Raw genomic sequence first — 24,507 nt, forward strand, 5'->3', positions numbered from 1 at the left:
TTTTTATTGTGAACCACTAATGACATTTTTTGGGATATTTTGAAAAAAATATGAAATTTTCCCTAGATTTGGGGAGCCTCTGTTATAGAGAAGTCCACATGGCATAATCTTCTTCATGGATACCATATTCCCTTATCCAAGCCTCTAATATTTTAGTAATTCTCCAAAGGGCCCCTTTTTGAGTTCAAAATTTTTGTAATGGGGTTTTCGTTGGTCCACAAAGCACTATCAGCTGTTGTTAATAAGGCAACTCCAGTTGATAATATGGATGATGATACGTTAATCTAGATGGTTATAAAACTTTGTGTGATAGGGTTTGTGAGTTAGCATCAGGTTAGGTCCATTGTTGATCTATTGATAAGGCAACTCAAGTTGATGATGTGGTTGATGATGTGTCAATCAAGATGGTTGTAAAATCCCACATGATAGGGTTACTGTGTTAGGTTAGGTTCTTTCTTAATCTTGTTACAAAAACTAGCCTATAAACCAACCATGCTTATCTAAATTTTGGTGCCCAAGGAAATGCAATAAGAGGGTATGTATTGGTTGATTTCGGGCTCAATCAGTGGTGGTGTGTAATTATTAGACCAGCTTGATGATGAGATGATTGAGTAATAACCAAACCTACAAGATGGTTTGATCGTTAATCAAGCTGGCTTGGTGGTCGGCTGAGCAAGCGAGGTGGTTGAGTGCAAGTCAAAGTGGCTACAATTATGTAATGTGGAAAACTCTTAGGCCGCAAACTAGTGTTCTTGTTGAGTATTATGCATTTTATGCTTTTGTGCAACTTGCAAGTTACTTAAAAAGTGAATGCACATTGTTTTAGCCTATGGTTTCACTAAATTTATGCCTTTGTTTTCACAAAATAGTGAGCTGGTCTTTGGAGGGAAGGCATTGCAAAATATTTACTTATGTCAATTGGTATCAGAGGATTGTACAAAAGAAATTGGAGTTCTTTTCTCTTTGCATCAATGATGCTAGAGTAAAATAGCTACGAAAAATAAGAATATCAGATTGGATATTTGAACGTAGCAGTTATGTAGGGTTTTAACAAAGTGAAGCCACTAAGATCTGCATCTATGAATACTTTCAAATCAAGTTCATATTAGTTTGTCATATTTGAGATCAAAATGTATGGCCCCTCATATATATCTAAGACTCTATTGAACTTAATTGATGGATTACACAGCAACATCTGTGTTATATGTACCAACGCTAGGAACGAGTTTATCATCCATATCAAAAATCAAGGTTAGAGGATCAAGGTTCCCAAGAAATGCATAATGTTCACATTGAGGATGCACATCACAAGGAACCATTTCCTACCGCAGGAGGAACCAAGGAATGTCATCCACTAGATTTGGTTCACACAGGTATTACAAGATATATGCTAGACACACCATCATCCAAAGGAAGCAAATACCTTGTTACTTTCATCGATGATTAATGCAGAAGAGATCCACGGCATGTTGCAAAAAGAAAGAGTAAAGTAATTTGTGAAAGAACCCCATGTACATTGCAAACAAGTGGCGAATTCCTTCTAGATAGAAGCTGTAAGCACCCCAATGTATTTGATTATAACCACTCAATGAGATGCATCTAAAAGAAAATCTAACAAGAGAATTAGAATGATTGGATGATAGAGTTGAATAATAAGGAAAGCAATGAACATACAACTGTAGATGTAACTCCACCTTAAGGCATCAAATTCTCCTATGGGTGATCCACCTACATCAACATCAAAACCTTAACCAAGATGGGTGAGAAGCTGGTGGAAGAAGCATTATGTTTTTTGCAAACACGTCAAAGAGCCAAAATCTTTTGAAGAGGCAACCTAGTCAAAATATTGGATTCAAGTCATACTTGCCTCTCCTATCAATTTCATATAGTTTTGGTGAGTGGAGGCTTAATTAACCTATGTTTTAAGCTTTAATCAAACTATGTTTCTCTACTAATTCCTATGTTTTACACTTTAATCAAACTATGTTTCTCTACTACACTTTATAATGGCTCTACTAATTCCAAAAATTCTATAACATTGTGCCTGAGCATCGGATTTGCATCAAACTTTTTGCATTGGGTTTGTCATTTTCTGCTTCAATGGTCTTGGCATTCAGAACTTAGATTGGATTTAAAAAATTGAGAAAATTTGCATGATTCATTGAAAAAATTCATTGGTGAATTAATTAAAACATTAACCTAAGCTAAAACCCTATTATAAATTAATCTAAATTAACCATCTACTCTACATTAACCCTCTCTAAAATAATCTGAGTTAACCCTCCGCCTTGCCAGCCACCTCCCATTCCCTCCGCCTCGTTGCCCGCCCCCTTCTCTCAAGTCCTCTCTTTCTCGCTACGATCTGTTGCATGTTTTGGTGCAGCCTCTATGGTACAATCTGCTCAGCCCCCACTTCCATTGCTCACGCTCACTCCACCTCTGCATCTCCCCCATCTTTCCCTCCAATCAGCTCCCCACCCCCTTTCGGCCTCCCTAGTTGCAGCGGATCTCCGAATCACGACCCATGGAAGATGCGGATTCCCTTGATGCTCAATTGTCCTTGCTTTCCCATAAATCACTCGACAGCTACGCCTTCGTGAACGATGCATCAAGAGTGCTATCTTTTAATTTTCCGCTGACAAGTATGGATGGGAGATATGCGCGACTATTGTGATCCAGCCCTATTTCCTACAAGGCATTAAGGGGAGGGTGGGATGCTTCCGATTCACGACAGAAGGAACAACAGCAGGCTGTAAGCAGGAGCAGCAACGAGGGACGGTGGATGGCAAGGTGGAAGGTGACAATGGCAGAGACGGTGCATCAAGCAAGGCGGACGCGAGGTCGTGAGCAGCCTTTTTAACGAGCTGCGAACATTTCCTTTTTACCCCTCTTGCTTCCCACCACTAATTATTGGTATTTTTCACTAACAGGGGGCCCTATTTAGCTTAATTTATGTATGCATAGACCAAACGTTCGAGAATCTTTAATGTATGTTTCTCTATAGCTTAATTTATTTATGCATAGACCAATCATTCAAGAAAAGATTCGAACCCAAAACCTTCCTTTCCAAAGCGCATCACGCTACAAAGTAATATAATATGCACATTTCCTTATAATAGTATTATAAATCCTCCCTCCCTATCCCCTCTATAAATGGTCCCCCCTCTCCCCAATCTCAAATGTCCCTCCCTCTTTAATGCCCCTCCCTTATTTAAATCAACTTTCCCCTCCCAACACTTGAGATTGGCCCTCCCCCTTCCCCCTCTAATTATTGCTCCTCCCCCTTCCTCCTTTATTTAATCTATTCAAATATTGGATTCAAGCCATGGATGGAGCATGAAAGCAGCCTGAGAAGCTGCCATGGGTGCATTTAGCTCTGCATCCAACCGTTGGCAGCTTCTTAAAATCCCTCTCAACAATAGCTTTGGGAACGTGAAGGGAGTTCATAATGAAATGGAAAATTGTCAATTTTAACTATACGACAACTTTTCAGAGACAAATGCCTAAAACAAGGGGCTTCACCACATGGTTCAACTCTGGAGCAAGCATGCGGGGGGGGGGGGGGGGGGGGGGGCGGAGGGTCCATCAGGTCCAACGTGCAGGAGGCCTGCAGCAATCCATCTGGTTTTGCCTTCGAGGAATACCTCCAAAGAGCATTGAAGCATCCCATCGCCCAAGAGTTGGCCTATTTGCAGGAATCCCTCAGGCACATAGAGAAGTCTATTGGCCCACCCAAATCCAACCTTACTACACAGTGCTAGGGGGGGAATGGTCCAACTCACCTCCAAATTACAATCAGATAAACGTGCAAATTATCAAGTTTTACTGACAGACTGTCACATGTGCAGCTTCACAGCCCCGTCAAACTTGTGAAAACAATGTTCACATTACCTAACATACTTGTATGTATGACCCAAAATGTGCTACTGGAACTTGCACTTGCATCATGGTGGAAGCTTACAACCTAAGGCAAAAATTCATATGAGAACCTCGTCCAGCCCAAGCCTAGAAATCTCCATACTGTAGAAACCAGCAAATAATCACAATATGCATCTGAACATGCAACGAAGGGCTGGTAATGATGATAAGAATGGGAGCAACGTTAGCAGCCCCCCAACTCCATCAAGAGCAAGGCCTCACTCACACTATTTATTCAACTCATTAAAGATTTGCTTTCTCGACATGTTCAGAAAGCAGATGGTCAACTTCGATTGAGCATAAGCCACAATTGCACAATTGCTGCTACGTTGGCCCAGATACTTAGGTGGCCAACATGCACATCAATGGAGTCTTCTCACTTCACGTACTCCATGTGCAACTATAGCGCAGGTAGCCCCACTGCTCAAGCCTTTCAGCTCTGATACCAATTTCATTGGTTGTATATCTGCACTGAGTCCCACCGTATGAGAGAGAGAGAGAGAGAGAGAGAGAGGAGGAGGAACAAGAAGAACAAGAAGAATGAAATAATTAACATAAACATGAAAATATAAGCTGCTAAATACGAAAAATCTAGAGCTCCTTTGACTTAATGTTTAGAAACTTTCAATAAAAACTAATTTTACAACGCCCACAACCATTATAAAGAATGTGGACTCTTACGCTTTGTCTTTGACTCTTTACAATCCAAACACAAACCAACCAAAGAGAAAATGGCAACTTTGTGCACTGATTGGCCAGCTATCTCTGATTACTTGTAAAGAGCATTCTGACAATGACACCAAAAAGATGACTTGTATTGTGGCAAAACTTGTGAGTTAAAGGCACCTTGTAAAGAATCTACTTCTCAATTCACACACCCGAGCTTTGAGAAGATGACACGGTAAATCAAGATTAAATTTAAAGTCCATATAGCTGGTAATAGGAACTTAGCCTCTTGCTAGGAAGTTGCCACTAAAGTTTACATAAAGGCACAACAAAAGAAGCCTTGATATCAACAACTCAGAGAATGACCTTGCACCTTGAGTGCAGTCGACTAAAGATCATCCTTTGTCCTTGAAAATTGGAATCACAATACAATCTTTTGTTCACAAAGATTTACAAAATATACCCACGTTCAGTATGGATAAGATTTCTAAATCACCTAAATTTATGCTTAAAAGACATTAATAGTGACTGTCAATTATAGTTCGAACTTAATATCCTTAAACATTGGAAGACTAGATTCAAGGCAACGCTGGCTTGAATTCAATTCTATACTTGCTATGGATTTGAATACAAAGCCCACTGCCTTTACACAACCATTACAAAGAGTAGAACACAAAATCCCAGTCCTTAAAAGAATGAGCTTTCACGTATTCATATTGATATTGAAAGTCAAAAAATCAAAACACAGATACATCCCAGTCTTTGGGGTACATTACATTTCCCTTTTTATGAAATCTGTTGACCAAATTACGCTGTACAATAAAACAAGATAGTCCATCCACGGCCAAACTTCTAACAAGTTTTGAGAGTTCGTATGATCCCATTCACAAGCAGGGAGTAACGGTGTCACGATTCCAAGGACTTGCGCACGCACTGTCTTACCTTCCTGTGAGCACCACGCAGATAAAAAGGGCCTCAAAGGTCAAACGCAGAAGACCATTGAATAGGTATGAAAAGAGACCACATACCCTCACCAAATTTCACCCACGCTTGAAAATTCAAACAACATAAGCAAACACCTGTTATAAGCCTGAATATCATTTTGGTACAGATGAGCTGCTTCCGGATTGGCAGGGCTTGCCGGATTTGGATCTGTCAACAGAGACTGGTTACGAAAACCAGAAATTCTTCAGAAATCCAAGTACTCGAATAACGAACCTCTAGACAAAAGGAATGCACTAAATAAAGACTCCAAGGAAGAGACCTGGATGGAAGTGAGAATCGTCGAAACATTATGGCAAGGGGACCAAGCGTCTTGAATAATATCCATGCACAACGTACCATCACTGTACACTGCATTACAGGACATGAACATGAGAACAATCTAAGGCGTAACAGAAAGCAATCAACTCAAAGGAGCTGCCTAACCGTTAGGATGATATACGTCTGACGTGAACCGAACCCGAGGCGGCTTCTCTGGGTAGTGTTCTCCAAAAATTAAGCGCAAAGAGAAAATTCCACCTGGACAACAACAACGTTCATCTATATTGATGACATGAAATGAAAAGCCTTTTTCGACTACACCCCAAGTAACAAGCTTTTTCCATGAGATACAATTCGGCACAACCAAAGAGCCGATTCTTCCCTCAGACAACCAATTCCAGGGCAAAAAGAAGCAGCAGCACCTTCCCAGGCAGTGTCATCGGGGCCGAAAATGGTAGCTCCCCAGACGAAAAGATTCTCATCACCGTGGGGGCTGGCACTGCAACCCTAGGGAAGAAGAATTGGAAGCAGGGGGATCAAAATGTGAGAAGGTGAAATTGTTTAAGAGATGGAAGGGATAGCGAGAAGGGGAAGTACCTCAGGCGGCTCGTTACAGATGGACTTGAGATCGGACATGAGGCGAAGCTGAGCAGAGGATGCCATAGCCAGGAGACCTTGGAGCTCCCCTGCAGAGAAAGCAAAATGAATGAAAATGAATGAATGAATGAAAATGCCCTTTCCTCCTTCCCATTTCTTATACCATCACCATAACCTATTAAAAATTGGGAGTTTCCATTAACCTTTAGCCTCCTTTGGAATCTCATGTATTCATTCACATACCCCATCCATCTTTCCTCCTCGTGGAATTTCACCCGCCCCTCCACCGCTTCCCGCCCGCTTTCTCGCTCCCCTGCACATTGCTCGCCACGACATAAATGGCATTGAGCACATCGCTCTCATTTTGGTGTTGTTGCTCTCAAGTAGGACGCCCAACTATAGAGCTGGCTACAAGGAGGGACTGGCACGAGGATGAAAGCTCTACAATGTGCTAGTTGAGAAATGTAGCCCCTATTTGTAGGTCAGTGCTGAGGGAAATTGCAATGCAAGAGTGGGAAAATAGATGGAAATTTTCAAATGGCCAATAAAGCTTTCGTTCCAGACAGAGTGCAAAAAACAAATCACCAAATAAGCATTCCTAGCATGGTGGTTGAATGCAAGTGAAGGAAGACATGAGAGGATACAAATAATTATTTGACTTTGTACAACGAGATGAATGGAAAGAAAGAGGATTCTATGCATTACTTCTTGAGCAATGGGTAGTACTGACCAAGCCTTGTTAGAAGAAAGGGGTATAAAAGAAAGACCACACGATGTAACAAGGGTTGTTCATTGCTTTGCGGTTAGGGAGTCAAGACCATTGGAAAGAAGGACGTGTTGAGTTCAGCGTCAAGCAGTTTGTATTACTGTCGATCAATGGCGTAGGTGAGTTCTTGACAATCACTAGAACTCCATCAACTATTACAGCTCACCATTAGGCTTGTTTGCTCCAATACTTGGGCTCAATCCAAACGACATGCATGTTTGTGAATGGACCAGTTATGCTTCATTTCATGCTTTGCTTGGACCTCAACCTTCATTCATTGATTCAACTTGTTGAAGCCTTTGCTCAGGAGGTTCAACATTGACCCCAATTGTTTTCCCTAGCCATGTCCTCATGGCTAGAATGTCCCTGGTTGGGAGGCAATGGGGCGCTTTGTGTCCTCATTGCATTTGGGGATGGACCAGTCGCACAATAGCTCCCAGATTTATGATGCATCCCTTTGGATATGCAGTGCATCTGTAATGTTGTCCTTGGATTCAGAATGTTGGCAATGGTATTCAATAGATGTGTTCTGCCACCATCACTAGGTCCCTCTTCTTCTTTACTTTTGCAATTTAGACTTTGATGGCCTGTTTCCATGCCTACTCCATCCATGTTCATTAGGATCTTCAATGCGATTGGGGACACCGACTCGCCCATCTTGACTTTTGATTGTCTTATCTGGTGGGTAGTGAGAAGTGTCTATTGTTTTGTTCATGAGGCCATTAATGGAATTGTTGGCTTCTCATTGTATTCTTCCTTTAACTCGAGCTTGGTTTTGTCCTTCATTGAGTTGATGATTCAAATGGCATCTTGAGCTCTGAGTCCTGTAATTTGTTCCTGCTCCAATAAGCCTTCATTCACTAATTCTTGGGCATGAATGGCTCACTTGTACTTTCCTACGTCAACTTGGTGATGGTCCCTTCTTGAGTGGGCTTGATGGTTGTTCCAATGGATGTTTTAGATGTTGAACCCAAGGCCTCGTCATCCTTCCTCTATGTCTTGAGTTGAGAGGGCTCGATTTGCTTCATCAAGAGTTGGTGTAGCTCCTTCACCTCAACTTAAAGCTCATCTCGTTTTGCTATCAAATGGTATTAAAATTCTTTGATGCTTCATTCTTGATCTTCACTTAAACAACGACAAGCTTTGCTTGTTGATGGTTGTGGGGTCTATTTGAGCTTCCAAGATGTTGGGATGAGACTTGAGGTCGACGTTCTCCTTGGTGACCTTGACCAAGTGCTCGATTGTTGCTTTGTTATTGTGTTTCCTCTTGCATAAGCAAACCAATTTCTTGGTTCTCTTCTTCCTCTTGGGGAGTTCTTGGCCAAGGTTTTCGACCCCTCTTTCTGCCATTGTTGGGCCTTCTCAGTCTTTAATGTCATGCTTTGTTCCTCAAGCTCCCTTATTACTTGCACTGTAACCCAAATTTCATCCTGCCAAGAGATTGAAATTCTCCTAAATGTGGGCCAATACATTGATGGCCTACCTCATGATTTAGCTATATGCATGGCAATACATTTAAAATCCTCTTTGATGGAAACCATGATGTCAGTTCAAGTGATGGCCAGCAAGGTCTTGTCATGTATGGTACTATGAAAGAAAAGATGAAACACGAAACATATATCTTTAGTAACCATTCGACGCTAAATAACAAGAGAGAGGGAGAGATGATTGCAATACAAACATCAAGTTTTTCTACCATTGCTTGATGCATCTTGTTCTTTCTTGTCCTCTCATCTCAAACGCATACACCTCCCACATTTATATAGAGAGAGTCCATATGCTTTACAATCAGCTTTTACCAAAAACAATATTTTTTTGCAGCAAAAAAAAGAAAGTATTCTAGCTTAAATAAGATGTTTTTCTAATGATATATTGTCCAAAAGAGGGAGTAGTGGATAATCATAGGTGTATTGATCTTTGTCTAGATTGACGTGGCCTAGGAAATATTACAAGCATCCTTGTGTATTACTAAGTGCTAAAGCATGGAATCTTTTAATGGAAATAATATCTCCTCGCATAATGCTTATTAATAACTATTAAGGTATGATGATACTCATTGGCTCTAATAGATGACTCCTCAATTTTTATCTAGAATGTGTGTGGCATAGAGAGCATTTCCTTCCTTCTCACTTCATATTTTGCAAGTTTTTCCTAGTGTTATTCTCAACATCTTCTAATGGAAAGATTATTGTTAGTTTATATAGCAATTCTTTGGCTTAAGCATTTATGTTTGTTTATATAGAAGTTCTTTGGCTTCTTTCTTATGATAGGTAGTTATTCTCTAATTTATAGAATTTTATACACAAAATAATGAAAGTGATCACCCGCTCTTACTTCATTCTCTGTTGACTAGAAGTGGATCCCCTCACTTCATTTCATGTTTTTATTTTACTATTAATTGTATAATACTTCACTACACTTAATCGTAGATCCTTTTTTTTGTTACTTTTCTAGAACATAGCTTTGTATGGAATGCTATTGCATTGTTGAAATGTTGTACTAGTTGATTACCTCAAACTATATATCTACCTTCTTTCCTTGGAGGTTTTTTATGAAGTATTGTAGACGGACCATGGTTGTATCTACTTTTTCCAATGAATATATGAATTTCCATTACATTTTGTACCTTTTTTAATAAGTTAAAATTTTTGAGATGTAAATGGGAGCTATGTATGTCACTTGGGTTATGATGTCAGGTGTTTAATTACATATTGTAACTCTACACAAACATGCACTCATGCATGCGCACACACACACACACACACACACACACATGTGCATGTGCACCCACAAGTGTGTACATCTCTGTGTCTATGTGTCTACGTGTGCACATGCGCATGCATGTGTGTGTGTGTGCGCACGTGTGTGTGTGTGTGTGTGTGTGTGTGTGAGAGAGAGAGAGAGAGAGAGAGAGAGATAGATAGAGAGAGAGAGAGAGAGAGGAGACTTGAAAAAACCCCGTTTCATAGTGAAATGAAAATAATTTTGGTAATAGAAACAAAAGAGAAAACTGCTATGAGACATGACAAAAGACCGAGAGGAGCACAATTTGCAAAAGACTTGTAGAATGCAAGATTGTACAAACAAGTTCTACTTTGGTAAGTCGTCACAAGCATCACTTTTATTGAATAGGGGAGTTTGCATACCTGCCACCACCATCCAACAAGAAAAATGATAAGGACCATATTTTAACTTAGTTGGGAAGACAGGTGTCATAAACACCCCTCCATTGTTATTGGGATCATAATAAAAATAGTTTCTCAGGCTATAGACTTATAAAGCTAATTTTTGATATTATGCTTTAAGTGTAAAAATCATTGGGGTGAGTTTAAGGAAAAGTAAATAAATGGTTATGTAAGTTGGAAAAACTTCGTGTATTTAGGTGTGTGGACGTAAAGGAGGGGGGGAGGGGAGAAATTAAGGATTAGAGCAATAAATGTAATGTTAAGATTTAAAGCATAAGGGAAGGAGAATTCAAAAGAAAGAGGAGCTTAAAGGAATTTCAAAGGTATTTAAAGAAAGATTTTTAAGAATTTTAAAAAAGAAGAAAATTAAAGAAAAAATTTTAAAGAAGGAATTTCAAAGAAGAGAAAGTTAGAAAAATTAGAAAGAATTAGGAAAAATAGAAAGGAATTGAAGGAATTAGGAAAAATATGAAGCAATATGGAGAAATAGAGAACAATGAGGGGGAAATAGGAAATTAGGATAAGAATTAAAGGAAAAAGGGGAGAAATCGGGAGAATAGCAAAGAAAGAAAAGGAAAAATCTAGAAGAAATTAGAGAAAAAAAGGGAGAAATAGGGAACAATTAGGGGGAAAAGGAAATTAGGATAAAATAAAAGAAATTAGGAAAAAAGGGTCAAAAAGAGGAAAAGCAAAACTTAGGATTAAATAGGGAGAGAGAGGAAAAATAGGGAGAGGAGAAGTTTGAGAGATTTGAACTTAGGGAATTTAGGAAAAAGAGAGAAAAGTGATTAGTGAGAGGAGAAAATAGGGAAATTGGAAGAACTAAGGGGAAGTTTAGAGAGAGAGAGAGAGAGGGAGAGAGAGAGAGAGAGAGAGAGAGAGAGAGAGAGAGAGAGGGAGGGAGGGAGGGAGGGAGGGAGAGAGAGAGGAAATATAGAGAAATGTTTAAAAAGGAAATTAGACAAAATAGGAAGAGAAAATAATAGGGAAATTTTAGAAAATTTTAGAAAAAATAGGAAAATTTTAGGAAGATTTTAGAAAAATAGGAAAATATTAGGAGAAAATTATTTCTATTTAAAAACAAGCTTTAGATTAGGAAAAAAAGGGGGGGGGAAGGGGGGGAGTTGAGAAAGGGTGTGAGGGAAATTAGAAGAAAGAGATGGGAAGGGTAGAGAGTGTGGGAGGAAGTTTTATTTGAAGAGAGAGAGAGAGGGCAGAGGTGGTTAAAAAAGTTTTACCAAATGGGTAACAAGGGAAAGAATCTAAGTTGCATGGAAAAAGGGAAGAAAAGGATTATGTGTGTGTGTTGTTAGCTAGAAAAGAAATCAGGACAAGAGGCTAGACACTAAGCATGGCGACGCTCAAGGGCCATAAAGAAAAGGAGAATGTGAGGGCAAAACGTTATCGTGGGAGGGGAAAAGGGATTAGAAGGGGAGGGAATGAAGAGGGAGACAATGGCACAAGGGGAAAGGGAGAGGGAGAAGAGAAGCATGTACATTATGGGAGGAGCAATGTAAAGATGGAGACATCAAGGGAAGAGGGCCATGCTTTATTTGAAAGAAAGGGAAGGGGGAAATCAAGGTACTAGCTAGGTGGCTTTACAAGAATGAGAGTGTTCCATCAAGGAATATCCCCCTCCTTTTATAGCCAAGAGAGGGGGTCTCTCCCAATAAATGCATCCTCCCACATGCATGGTGTGTGTGGAAGAGTCTCCCATGTGGGCTAGGCGGTTACACACTCTCAATTGTGTGTGATAATGCTTGGCCACATTTTTCCACATATATCAACTCCCATATCCCAAGTCTATGATACTCCCTTGGTCTCTTCCCAATTTTATAATACGTTCAAACATCTAGGAGGACAAGTGGAGGGTTGGCACAAGGAATCTTGCCACCTCATCCTACTTTCACCATTATTTAACTTGCACTCTTGGACCTTCTATACCTCCCCCACATGGGTCTATCCTACATGGAGGGAATAACCCAATATAATATCCATCTCCACCTATTTTATATTACTTCTCCCATGGACTTTGGGCCATATCTCACTAAATGCAGGCATGGGACTGCCTAGGTGGAGGGGTGGCACATGGAGGAACCATGCCACCTTACATTTTATAATATTACTACCATGGGTTATGTACAACACACCTTATGGGTCCTCTTACGTGGAAGGGTGGCACATGGTCATGCCCTACCACCTCAACCCTGGGCCCTATGCACACCATATTGTATTATACTATTGCCATAACACACACATACATATTAATGCCTTTTTCCTTAGACAAATTTATCCATAACAGTTGCCCCCCCCAGGCAAGGAATGCACAGCATTTCCATGCCTGGATCCATCACGCACAAAGAAGGGCTTGAGGTAATACTTGTTGATCACCTTCTTGCCATATGGCTCATGCAGCTCTCGAACTTGTACAGACCCATTGCTACATTCCTTGATGACTTTGTATGGACCAGTCCAAAATGGTAGGAACTTCTTATCCATTTGGTGGTCCAATCTGTTATCAAAGCATAGCACAACATACCCCTCAGCAAATTGTCTTTCCCATCCCTTGCGAATCTTAGCATCCAAGCGGGCCTTTTGTTGATTCTTTTGAATCTCTGTTTGATGTAGGGCTAGGCGTTGGGTTTCATCTAGCTTCTCAAGTTGCACCAACTAGGCCTCTACATGTTCATCTTCTGTCATCCTTTGTTCTTGTGCCAATCTCAAGGCTAGAATCTCTATCTCTAGTGGTAAAACGACTTTAGTATCGTACACCAACTCAAAAGGAGTGTGACCTGTAGACATTTTATGAGTGATGTTGTAAGCCCATACGGCTTCTGTGACCTTCTGATCCCACTGGCTCCTGTTCCCTATAGCCATTTTTCCCATGGTTTTACAAAGGAGGCCATTGGTCCACCACTCCGTTTGACCCATCGATGCTAGAAGTGTGATGATCAAAACCCATGTGATCCATGAGTAACTCCACTACTTCATTTAAGAATGGACTCCCATTATCAGATACTATTTCCATGGGTGTCCCAAACCTTGTGCAGATACATTCAAATATGAAATTTGAAACGGCCTTACCATTTGCTGCGGGGAGGGCGATAGCTTCAGCCCACTTAGTAACATACTGAGTGGCTACCAAAAGATACTTCTTTTTGCAGGTAGTCATGGGTAGGGGCCCGACAAAATCTATTCCCCACTTTTGAAACGGATGGATGGGACATCATTGGGTGATATTGCCCAGGATGCAAATCCTTCCTACCAAAGAATTGGCATGGTTCACAAGTTTTGCAATGCATAGTGACATCCTTGAACAAGGTCGGCCAATAGTACCCAGCATGTAAAATCTTCTTAGCTATATAGTCACTGGCATAGTGGCCTCCACAAAATCCATCATGATAATGCTTCAATACTTTAGGTACTTCATTTGCATCAATGGCCCATCTTAGTACCCCATCCATGCCTTGACGGTACAACACCCCATAAAAGAGGGTGTAGCGCCTCCTATCTTTGCGGATCTTCTTTCTCTCATAGCTAGTACTTTCTGGAGGAAAGGAGAAAGCAGTCAGAAACCTGTAGATATAGCCATACCATGGATCCCCAACTTCTATGGCCGCTACAAGGGTTACATCAAGGCAATCCTGTAAATCAATCAAAGCATTCTTCAAGTTGGAACAACCCTCTTTTACAATTTTGAAAGAAAAATCATATTCTTGTAAAACTGCCAACCATTTGGCCAACCGGCCCATGGGATTTGGTGATTGAAGAACCTGCTTTGCAAGACCAGTGCTAGTGAGTATAATGAAGGACTTTCCAGCCACATAATGCTTAAATTTACCAATACAGAACACCAAAGACAAGGCATACTTGTCAGCCTCTGAGTAGCATCGTTCGGTGTCGAGCAATTGTCAAGAAGCAAATCGAACGGGATACATTAACCGATCCTCCCCTTGCTGGAGAAGAATACTTGCCAGAGTGTGCTCACCAAACCCAAGATTGATATAGAAAGTCTTTGACCAATCAATATTGCGTAGAATGGGTTTTGAAGCCAGAGCACTCTTGATTTGTGCAAACCCATGATCACAATCCTCATTCTAAGAGAAATCAACCCCATCTTTCAATAGCATAGTCATGGGTCGTGTCAAAGCAACATATTGATCAATGAAGCGATGATAGTATCCTGCTATATTGACAAATGAGTGTATCTGACGTTTGGTTGTTGGCGGGGAGAGCTTGAGGATAGCTTCTACCTTCTCAGGGTCAGGCTTGACGCCCTTAGATGAGGCAATATGTCCCAGTAACCTCCCTTGAGTGGCTCCAATGGTGCATTTCTTAGGGTTGAGACTGCCATTTGCATCATTGACCCTTTGGAAGGCCAACCTAACCTTCATGACGTGCTCCTTATGTGACGAGAATATATAGAAATCATCTAAAAATACCTCCAAGAAATCCCCCAAATAAGGAGCAAACACCATCTGCATAAATCTTTGAAAGGTAGCAGGAGCATTGGTGAGGCCAAATGGCATTACTTTGAATGCAAATGTCCCCCAAGGTGTGGCAAATGTGATTTTAAGCACATCCTTCTCAGCAATTCTGATTTGATAAAACCCGTAGTAACCATCACAGAAAGTAGACATCTCATGACCACTTACCTTCTCAAGAATGAGGTCTTGAAAGGGAAGAGGATGATGGTCCCTCTTGGTGGCTACATTGAGTTTCTTATAGTCGATGTAGACCCACCACTTGTTGTTTTTCTTTGGGATGACTACCACTGGTGAAACCCATTCAGTATTGTGAACCGGAACAATAAACCCAGCTTCTACAAGCTTCTACATCCATTGGACGCAATTTCCTCTTATGTAGTCTTGGACCCATTGGAGTATCCTTCATGAATGATAATGTTTTCTCTAACTTCTTAATCTCATCCTTCAAAACTATGTTTTGCATCTGTAAGTGAATTGCATTTATAGTGCTCTCTCCCAATTGAGCATGTAACGTTTGACCTTTACCTGTAATTCTTGATTTTTCTTCTCTATGCCATCATATGTAGACATTTGAACACTTGTAGCTTGCATAGATGATACCAAATGTTGATTCCAAGCCTCCAACATTGCGACTTTTGTCTCTTTTATTAAGTAAAGATTGATATTGGTTGTGAAGGCTACTTGCTCCATGACCAATCAACCTTCGACAATATCCTAACAAACCATTCTCACCCTTACATAGAAACTTTATTAGGCTGGTCAATCCATGAAATTGAGGAGTTTGACAAGTTTGTGGATCTATTGGATATATTTTCCCTTCTAATCACAAATCCATATGTGCTTTTCCTTGATTTTGAAGAGCTACTAAATCACTTTTACTTGCCAAGGAGGATTCATTTCTCTTTAAAAATGGTGCATTCTCTGCATCTATTTGAAAATGGATATCCACCTTTTTTAAATTCTGAGCAGCTTGCGTGATTTCATGCACTTTCCACCTAATATAATATAACATTGACATCAATAAATAATATACAAACATGACATGTTTCAGAAGAGTATCAAACCAAGCAAAAATGAAAACCCCAATTGCATGCAAAATGTAATGATTAAAATCTATAAATTCAAAAAAAACATTTATTTATCATCAAACACTGTTAAACTATGTGAATGAACAATACCTCACAGGAATCTTTGAAGAAAAAATGTGATCAAACTTGTCCTCCTCAATGGTCCCTCTTGTAATCCCAGATGCTGAAATTGATGGATTTTCCTCCAATACTAATTATATGCTTCCAAACAACTCAAAATCTATTTCTAACCATCTTCTGTAAAAAAACTCAATAGTAAGAGTGTATCTTTTAAAACAAAAAAATCTTTCTTCCTCTTTAAATCATGTATTAAAAGAAAACAATAAAATTACCAAAACAAACTATAAATTAACTACTTCTTCAAAGTTACATCATAAAATCTTACCTGAATCTCCATGCAAGTTGCTCTGATAGACCCTGATTTGAGTTGAAAGCTAAAAACATTCTAAACCTACATGAATGAATAGTACCTGATTCTTGGAGCAAGATTCTTTGAAAGAAAAATGTGATCAAACTTGTCCCTCCCAGTGGTTCCAAATGTGTTCCAGGATTGATGAAGTTGATGGTTCTTTCTTCAAAACAAATTATATACTCCCAAACATCTTGAAATCTATTTCAAGCAATATTTTGTAGAAAACCATTGATAGTAAGAGTGAAAAAGACTCATTTCTCATGGAATTTCTTACAAAACAAACAAAAATTTCAACGTTTTCAAACCATGAAATAAAACAAAACAACACAACTACACAAAATGAACTACAAACTAACTGTCTCTTCAAAGTTACATCATTAACAAACAAATCTCGTCATAATCACTGTGTTGCCTTGTTCCAAAGATTATCTCACTTGAACCTCCATACAAGGTGTCTGGATGGACCCCAAACCTTCACAAATGGTTTGAAATCATGCACCCTTAGAGATTGTAGCAGGGAAAGTAACTAGTATTGAGAGATGGGCAAAAGAAAGATTGATTCTCATGCGTCAGCCAACTGCAATGCCTGAAAGTCAATCTTCTTTGATCCTTTCTCTAAGAATCTCATCCAGTAGCTCCTTCTAAGATCTAAACACGTGCATCATTCATGGCTCGCTCAGAACATTGGTTGCCTTGTCTTCTTGAATGAAATGATTTCAGATCATGGGAGAATCTCAGATGAGAGACGAAGTGGCAAGATTTGAAGAAGAAGCACCCAAAATAGAGAAAGAAGAAGGTAGGTTGAATCTCATTCAAAAATATTGAACGTTTTGAAAGAATGAGAGTGAAATGGGAGGGAAATACAGGTAGAGAAGAGAAGTGACGAGATTTTGGCATGAGAGTCCATCCCATGAGAGGGAGAATAGAGAAAGAAGCTTCTCGCTCAAGAGCCAGCAGGAAATTTGAAAAGAGGGCTGGAGTAAATAAAAATTCGAAATGGTGCTCAAAAATGAGGGGGAAGCAAGAGGAATGAGAGAGAATGAAAGGAGTGTGGTAGTTGGATGGAAGGATTTGGTTTCAGGTTAAATGGTTCAAGTTTGGTTGAGAAACTAGGTTTCTCACTTTGGTTATAGTTAAAAGATGTGATGGGAGAGTTGAGGCAGGAAGTGGGTGCTCCACCTCATTGTTTGGGCCATTGAATAAAGAAATAGAGAAGTCAGGCCACAATATTTTATTGGGTTTTATTCACCTTATTCTTCCATGTCACCAGCCCAAGTGCTCCCTTATAGGGCCCTTTTTGAGTCCAAATTTTTTTGTAATGTCACATCATCAACCACATCAACATGCCATGTCAGCATCGACCCACTACCACATCATCACTGACACTAGAGTACACAATCATAGGCCATGTCATCAATTGAATTCCTTACATTCAATAGTCCCAGGCCAGCAGGTCATCAATCCACTATGACCCAACTGTGCCATGTGGACCACCCTATTGACATTTAGAGCTAGCATGTCAACCAGAGTACTACGTGTACCATATTTTAGGTTGCATTGTGGGTGATAAATACCCCTATTTAAGCTCATAATTTTTTCATTGCACACTTGTTTCTGCCCCTATTTAAGGAGTTTATTAGGATAGGCACTGTAGTATATCCTTTTTAGTTATATACAACTTATGCATGCTGTCACACTGTTTAACATGCAAGAAAATGTTCAAACCCCTCTTAATATATATACATGGGTAGTTTTAGTATCATATTTCCCACAAAATCCAAACAAGTATAAGTTTTTGTGTTGATTGAGACATATCAATAAAATAGAAAAAGAAAATTCAAATTAATTTAAGTATAATATTAAGATGCAAGGTATTTGTAAGTACTCTAATCATAAAGAAAATACATTTTGAAGACTTGTTTACAGCCCTCCCTCTTTTCCTCCCTCTCTAGCGCCCCCCCATCCCCCTGCTCCTTCAAGTCCACCCTAAACACACACTCACAACAACAACAACAACAACAACACCCCCCCCCGTCCCACCCAAAGGAAAAGAACCACAACGAAATTTCCCTACCCCCTAACTTATAAACTTAAACCACACCTTCAAAAATCCCCCCTCCCTTACACTCACATGATATGAATCCCCCTTGCATCAAGATAATTCAATGAATACACATGTATTTGCTATGTGAATTCCTATCCTCTCACTACTCGCAAACCTCTACCCCCTCCCTTACAATCCCATGATACCATAAGTAGTCCTTGTGAATCCCACTTGCATCAATATAATTCAATGAATGCACACATGTATTTGCTATGTGTATTCCTCTCCTCTCACTACTCGCAAACCTCTGCAAGTTGCTTGACCACTCAAGGTCCCTACCTCTCCACACACACAACAATCATTACTCTCCACTATGAGCCTATGTACACTTTAACCTCAAGGTAACTCAATGAATGCACATGTATGTAGTATGTGTATGCATCTCCTCTTAGTGCTCAACTACCAACATCATGGCTCATCACAATGCTATGATGAGGCACCCATCCTAGCATACAAACAAAATCATAGGTGATTAGCTAAATGAACTCTCCACTAGAGACAAGTGGAGAGAGAGTCCGCCACCAACATTACAATGAGGGGGAGAGAGAGAGAGAGAGAGAGAGAGAGAGAGAGAGAGAGAGAGAGAGAGAGAGTAGGGTTGGCCCTCCCTTCAAAAGGTGGAATGTATAAAAGGCCAAAATCTCATCATTTTTGTTCTTTATTTGAATTTCCCTCCCATTTCACTTTCATTCTTTCAAAACTTTGAACATGATGTGGCTTCTTCTAGTTCTATCTTGGGCACTTTTCTTCCAAATCCTGCCACTTCTCTCTCATCTAAGATTCTCTTGCGATCTCAAATCATTTTCAAGCATAAACTCGAGGCAATCAATGTTCTAGATGAACCATGAATACTAGACAAGATTCTTTGAGAAAGGATGATAGAAGATTGATTTTCAGGCACTACACTTGCTTGTGTATGAAAATCAATCTTTCTTTTGCCCATCTCTCAACACTGGTTTGTAAGGGAGCATGATTTCAAAAATCAATCTTTCTTTTTGCCATCTCTTAACAAATGGTCTATAAGGGAGCATGATTTCAAAGATCTAGTGAAGTTTTGGAATCTATCCAAGAAGTTTTAATGGAGGTTGAGGTGAGATATCCTTTGGAACAATGCAAGATAGTGGAGATTTTAAAATTTAAAGAGCTTTTCAAGTTGTGGGATCTATCCAAGTAGCTCTTATGGAGGTTGAGGTTGGAGCAGCATGATTTCAAAGAGCTTGTGAAGTTTTGGGATTTATCAAAATATATTTCATGGAGGTTGAGGCGAGATATCCTTTAGAACAATGCAAGACAGTGGAAATGACAAGATTTTAAATTTAATGATGCAACTTTGAAGAAACTATTACTTTGTACTTTGTTTTGTGTAGTTGTGTTGTTTTCTATACTACAATGTTTGAAAAGGTTGAAAGATTTGTTTGTTTTGAAAGAAATTTCATGAAAAGTGAGCTTGTAGGCTTTCTTACAAGAAAAAATGGTACAACAGTAAAAGAGCAGTCACTACAATCTTACTATGTATAGTTTTTTACAAAAGATTGTTTGAAATAGATTTGGAGATGTTTGGTAGCATATGATTTGCTTTGAAGCAAGATCCATCAACTTCAGCCTCCTCGAATACAAGAGGGGCCACTGAGGAGAACAAGTTTGATCACATTTTTTCTCCAAAGATCCTTGTTTTAAGAATCAGGTACTATTCATTCAATTCTTTTTAAATTTTATATGTGATAGTTAACAATGTTTGTAGTATTCAAATGTGGTTTGTGTTGTTTATTTATGATTTATGAAGTCAAGTATGCCTCTAAATTTGCTAAATGCAAGTAAATTTATTTATTTTTTCTGTGATATTAGTTTTGTTTTTTATGACTTTACCATGTATATGTGCTGTGTTATTGCTATTCATTATTTTTTAAAGCATGTTTGATATAGTTTGTTTTAAATTCTAATTTATTGAATTATTTAACTATGTTTGCGATATTGAATTATTTTATGTAATCTACTAAGTTAATTGTCTTACTACGCTTTTGTTTATTATTTATGTGATATGTGTATGTGGTATTAGTTTTGTTTATTGAATATATATGTTGTTTGTTGATGTCAATATTTTATTATGTTAGGTGTAAAATGTAAGAAACCATGGAGGCTCTCAAGAAAAAGAAAAACGTGGACATCCATTTTCAAATTGATGTAGAAAATGCACAATTTCTAAAGAGGAATGAATCCTTCTTAGCAATTGAAAGTGATTTGATAGCTCTTCGAGATCAAGGAAAAACACATATAGATTTGTGGTTGGATGGGAAGATATATCCAGTAGATCCACAAACTTGTTAGGCCCCTCAATTTGATGGGTTGACCATCTTAATAAATTTTCTTTGTAAGGGTGAGAATGGTTTGTCAAGATATTGTAAAAGGTTGATTGCTCATGGAGCAAGGAGACTCCAAAACCAGTATGAATCTTTGCTTAACAAAAGAGATAAAAGGATTGCAATGTTAGAGTCTTAGAATCAGCATTTGGTATCATCTATGCAAGCTACAAGTGTTCAAATGGTTGCAAAAGAAAAATGGTATGATGGTATAGAGAATAAAAATCAAGAATTACGAGAAAAGGTTCAAACATTAGATGCTCAGTTGGGACAGCACACTATAAATGTAATTCACTTATAGACACAAAACACATCTCTTAAAGATGAGATTAAGAAATTGAAAAAAAGATTAGCATTCATGAAGGATAGTCCTATGGGTCCAAGACTTCATAAGATTAAGTTGCGTCCAATTGACAAAATATCCAAGAAAAGTGGTCATTGGAAGCATTGAGTGAGAGCTTGCAAGACCGATTCAAAACTTTTGTTTGTCCATGATGAACACTCCGGTGTTATGGGTGAAGTGTTTACAAAAAAAAAAGTTAGAGTCTGCTATACAACATCCCAAATTCAAAAGTAAAAAATTAGAGATAACATCTAAGCCAATGAGCAAAGTTGTGGAGCAATTCAAAACCAACCGAGGTTGATAAGGCAAGGCATGCTCTCAATTTGGGTGTACTTGATGTAGTTGGTGAGCCTCAGCATGTATGTAGTATGCTAACTGTGAAAGGGAAGGCTATAGAGTCAAAAGAATTGGAACTCACAGTCAACAACACTTTGTGATGGATGTTCAAAGAGTTTTGCAGGTGATGGTGAAGTTTTATGATATGCTTGTGGAAGAATGCAATGCTCAACTAAAGATTGTACTGAAGCTTGATGAAAGTGAGGTTATCAAAGGTCAAAAATTAGAAAGAGTCAGTTTGACATTGATGAATAGAATACTGGATCTTCAAGTTGATCTTGATGATGCAAGGTAGTTGAATGTGCAATCAAAACATGAGATTTGGTGGTTGGATGCATTTGAGGTACCATAGAAATTTGAATTTTGATTTAGGTAATGAAAAATTTTGATTTAGAATATTTTAAAATAGAATGTGAATCGGTTTTGTAGGTTCCAAAGGAGCCACATTCAATTTTGAAGTGGTTCTTTGACTAGACCGATATCCCAAGTGTGATCAAAGGTCATAACAATGGTGAGCTGCTTGAAGTTGAGAGCTATGGTTTCTACTATATAGAATGGCATCTAGCCCCACCACCGCTGACCTCAAGGTTATTAAATGTATGTTTAATGTGGCACATGGAGAAAATACAAGGCATCCTTGTCTATTGTGCATGCAAACAAGAGTACCATTGCAGGCAAGTAAAAAGAACCAAAAGCAATGGTTTTGTGAACTTGCAAAGATCTCGATTAGACACTAAGGCACCGAATCGTGATGTTCCAGGAAAAGATCCATCATGGAGCCCAATCCTTGAAATTCCTCTTGAGAGAGTACACATTTGTGCCCTTCATGCTGTTGTCAAAATAATTGAAAAGCTGGTGTACCTGTATATCATTGATGCATATAACTTAAAGCCCAACAAGAAAGCGAGAGGATGATTGCAAGAATTAAAAAGCTACTTTTAGATATGGTACTACACTCTGGGAAAGTCAAGATTATAAAAGATGAGAAAAGATCTAGAAAAATAGGCAATGTCCTTGTAAGGCAAGTTTTGGCAGTGTAAAGGCTTTAAATTTCTTATTGCAAAGAAAAAGAATAATAGGCTCAAACGTGCTGATGAGTTTGATGTATGGCAAAAGCTACACAGTGCCTATTTTGTGAATCATTTCACACAATACATGGTAATCTCTAACTTACATGTTAAGATGTACATATTGATTGGTCCCATACTTATTAATTTATTTTCTTGTTTTGTAGCACATTTTGTATGCCCATGTACCATACATGGCATGGCATTATGGAAGCATTGGAGTGTGGTCCACTCAAGGCATGGAAAGATTGCATTGGCAAGTGCATTATGTGTATAACAGAGCGACCCAACATGGAGGTGATAGAACTAAGTGAGCTCGATGATTCGACTGGTTCATCAATGGTACACGTGTATTGAAATAAGAGCACTTGCAACACTAGCATTCAAAGAGTCCTCAGTGTCCCATGCACTGTAAGACGTTAATGCTGAGCGCAGAAGAAGAATATACAATTCATCAAATGCAAGAAAAAATCATGCAAGGTGGTGTGTAACCCGTCACACAAAGAAGGGTACACATGGATGGAGTTAGATGAAATTGATGGTGTTGACTCTTCCAATGTGGAGGCACATTCATAAATTCAAAATTTATTTGTAAATTTAGTTATGTGACGTGCAGCAAGTAAAGTCAATGTATTAAGGCTACTAAAGGAAAATTTTCAGTTGTATGATGTAAATTATAGGTTTCCAGCTTTGGGTTGTGCTAATTCTACGCTTTTGGAGTTTATGTTGAAAACAAGTATTTTTAAAAATTAGTGTTTTGGGACTTGTATAAAGTAAAGGAATTGTCCTCCCTCCCTTCCTCCCCCCTCCTCCCCTCTCCTCCCCTCCCTTACCTTTCTCCTTCCCTCCCACCCCTCTCCTTACTTTCCTTCCCTAAACCATATAGCCTAAATCTTGATCCCTAAAGCTTAATCCCTATAGCCGAAACCCTAATTCCTATACTCTAAATCCTAATCCCTATGACCTAAATCCTAAAACCTATACCCTAAACCATATACCCTATATTCTAAACCCTAATCCCTGTAGACTACCCTATACCCTATGCTATAAAACTTAAACTAAAACCTAATCCCTATACCGTAAACCCTAAATTGTATACTATATACCCTAAACCCTAATTCCTATACCCTTAACCCTAAAACCTATACCCTAAATCCTAGATCCTATACCCTTTACCCTAAATCCTATTCCCTATAGCCTAAACCCTAAACCCTAAACCCTAAATCATATGCTCTAAATCATAAACCCTATACCCTAAATCTTAATCCCTGTAGCTTATACCCTAAACCCTAATCTCTATAACCTAAACCATAAACCCCATACCCTTTATGCTATACCCTATATCCTAAACCATATGTCCTAAATCATAAATCCTATACCCTATGCCCTAAACCTTGATCCCTATAACCTATACCCCATACCTTAAATACTAAACCTTGATCCCTATAGCCTAAACCCTAATTACTATACCCTAAAACCTATACCCTAAATCATATACCCTAAACCCTAAACCCTATACCGTATACCCTATATCCTAAACCTTAAGCCAAAACATAGTATTTGAGATGTGTTATTCGATCGCGCACGTATTCGATGGGCACAGTGCTTTGCATACACGTCAATACAATGTATGTTAAAGAAAGTGCAAAGTATCATGCCCATTGGATATGCTTTGGATGGTCAAAGTCGCCACAAACCTATTTTTTCACCAAGTGTAATGCATGATCGCCAAAAAAATGTATTTGAGGTGTGTTATTCGAACACGCACATAACCGGTGGACATGATACTTTGCACACACATGAATCCAACCTATTTTGATGCATATACAAAGTCTTTTGCCCATTGTATATGATTTGGATGGTCAAAGTCACCACAAACCATGTTTTCTACCAAGTCTTATGCACAACTACCAAAAAA

General features: G+C 38.9%; 1 protein-coding gene across 1 annotated transcript; it reads right to left on the reverse strand.

Annotated features, from left to right (window-relative positions):
• Window positions 1-5,271: 5,271 nt before the first annotated feature.
• On the reverse strand, window positions 5,272-6,630 carry LOC147904409 (ubiquitin-conjugating enzyme E2 2-like). Its single transcript, XM_087394289.1, has 6 exons — window positions 6,445-6,630; window positions 6,270-6,354; window positions 6,013-6,105; window positions 5,849-5,937; window positions 5,664-5,749; window positions 5,272-5,530 (listed from the first exon to the last, which is right to left on the reverse strand). Exons 1-6 carry the CDS (start codon window positions 6,508-6,510, stop codon window positions 5,491-5,493), a joined length of 459 nt encoding a protein of 152 aa, XP_087250415.1. The 5' UTR covers window positions 6,511-6,630; the 3' UTR covers window positions 5,272-5,490.
• Between the last annotated feature and the right edge of the window lie 17,877 nt (window positions 6,631-24,507).

Source organism: Dipteris shenzhenensis, chromosome 2 (genome assembly GCF_047967505.1).
Source record: "Dipteris shenzhenensis isolate YYH24624 ecotype China chromosome 2, Dip_SZ_1.0, whole genome shotgun sequence".
In the NCBI taxonomy this organism is placed as follows: domain Eukaryota; kingdom Viridiplantae; phylum Streptophyta; class Polypodiopsida; order Gleicheniales; family Dipteridaceae; genus Dipteris; species Dipteris shenzhenensis.

Coding starts and splice junctions, on each gene's coding strand:
- LOC147904409 (XM_087394289.1), bottom strand. CDS start 6,510: ATGGCATCCTCTGCTCAGCTTCGCCTCATGTCCGATCTCAAGTCCATC. Junction 5,750..5,848: donor CGATTCTCACTTCCATCCAG/GTCTCTTCCTTG, acceptor TTTCGTAACCAG/TCTCTGTTGACAGATCCAAA. Junction 5,531..5,663: donor GATATTCAGGCTTATAACAG/GTGTTTGCTTAT, acceptor TGGTGCTCACAG/GAAGGTAAGACAGTGCGTGC.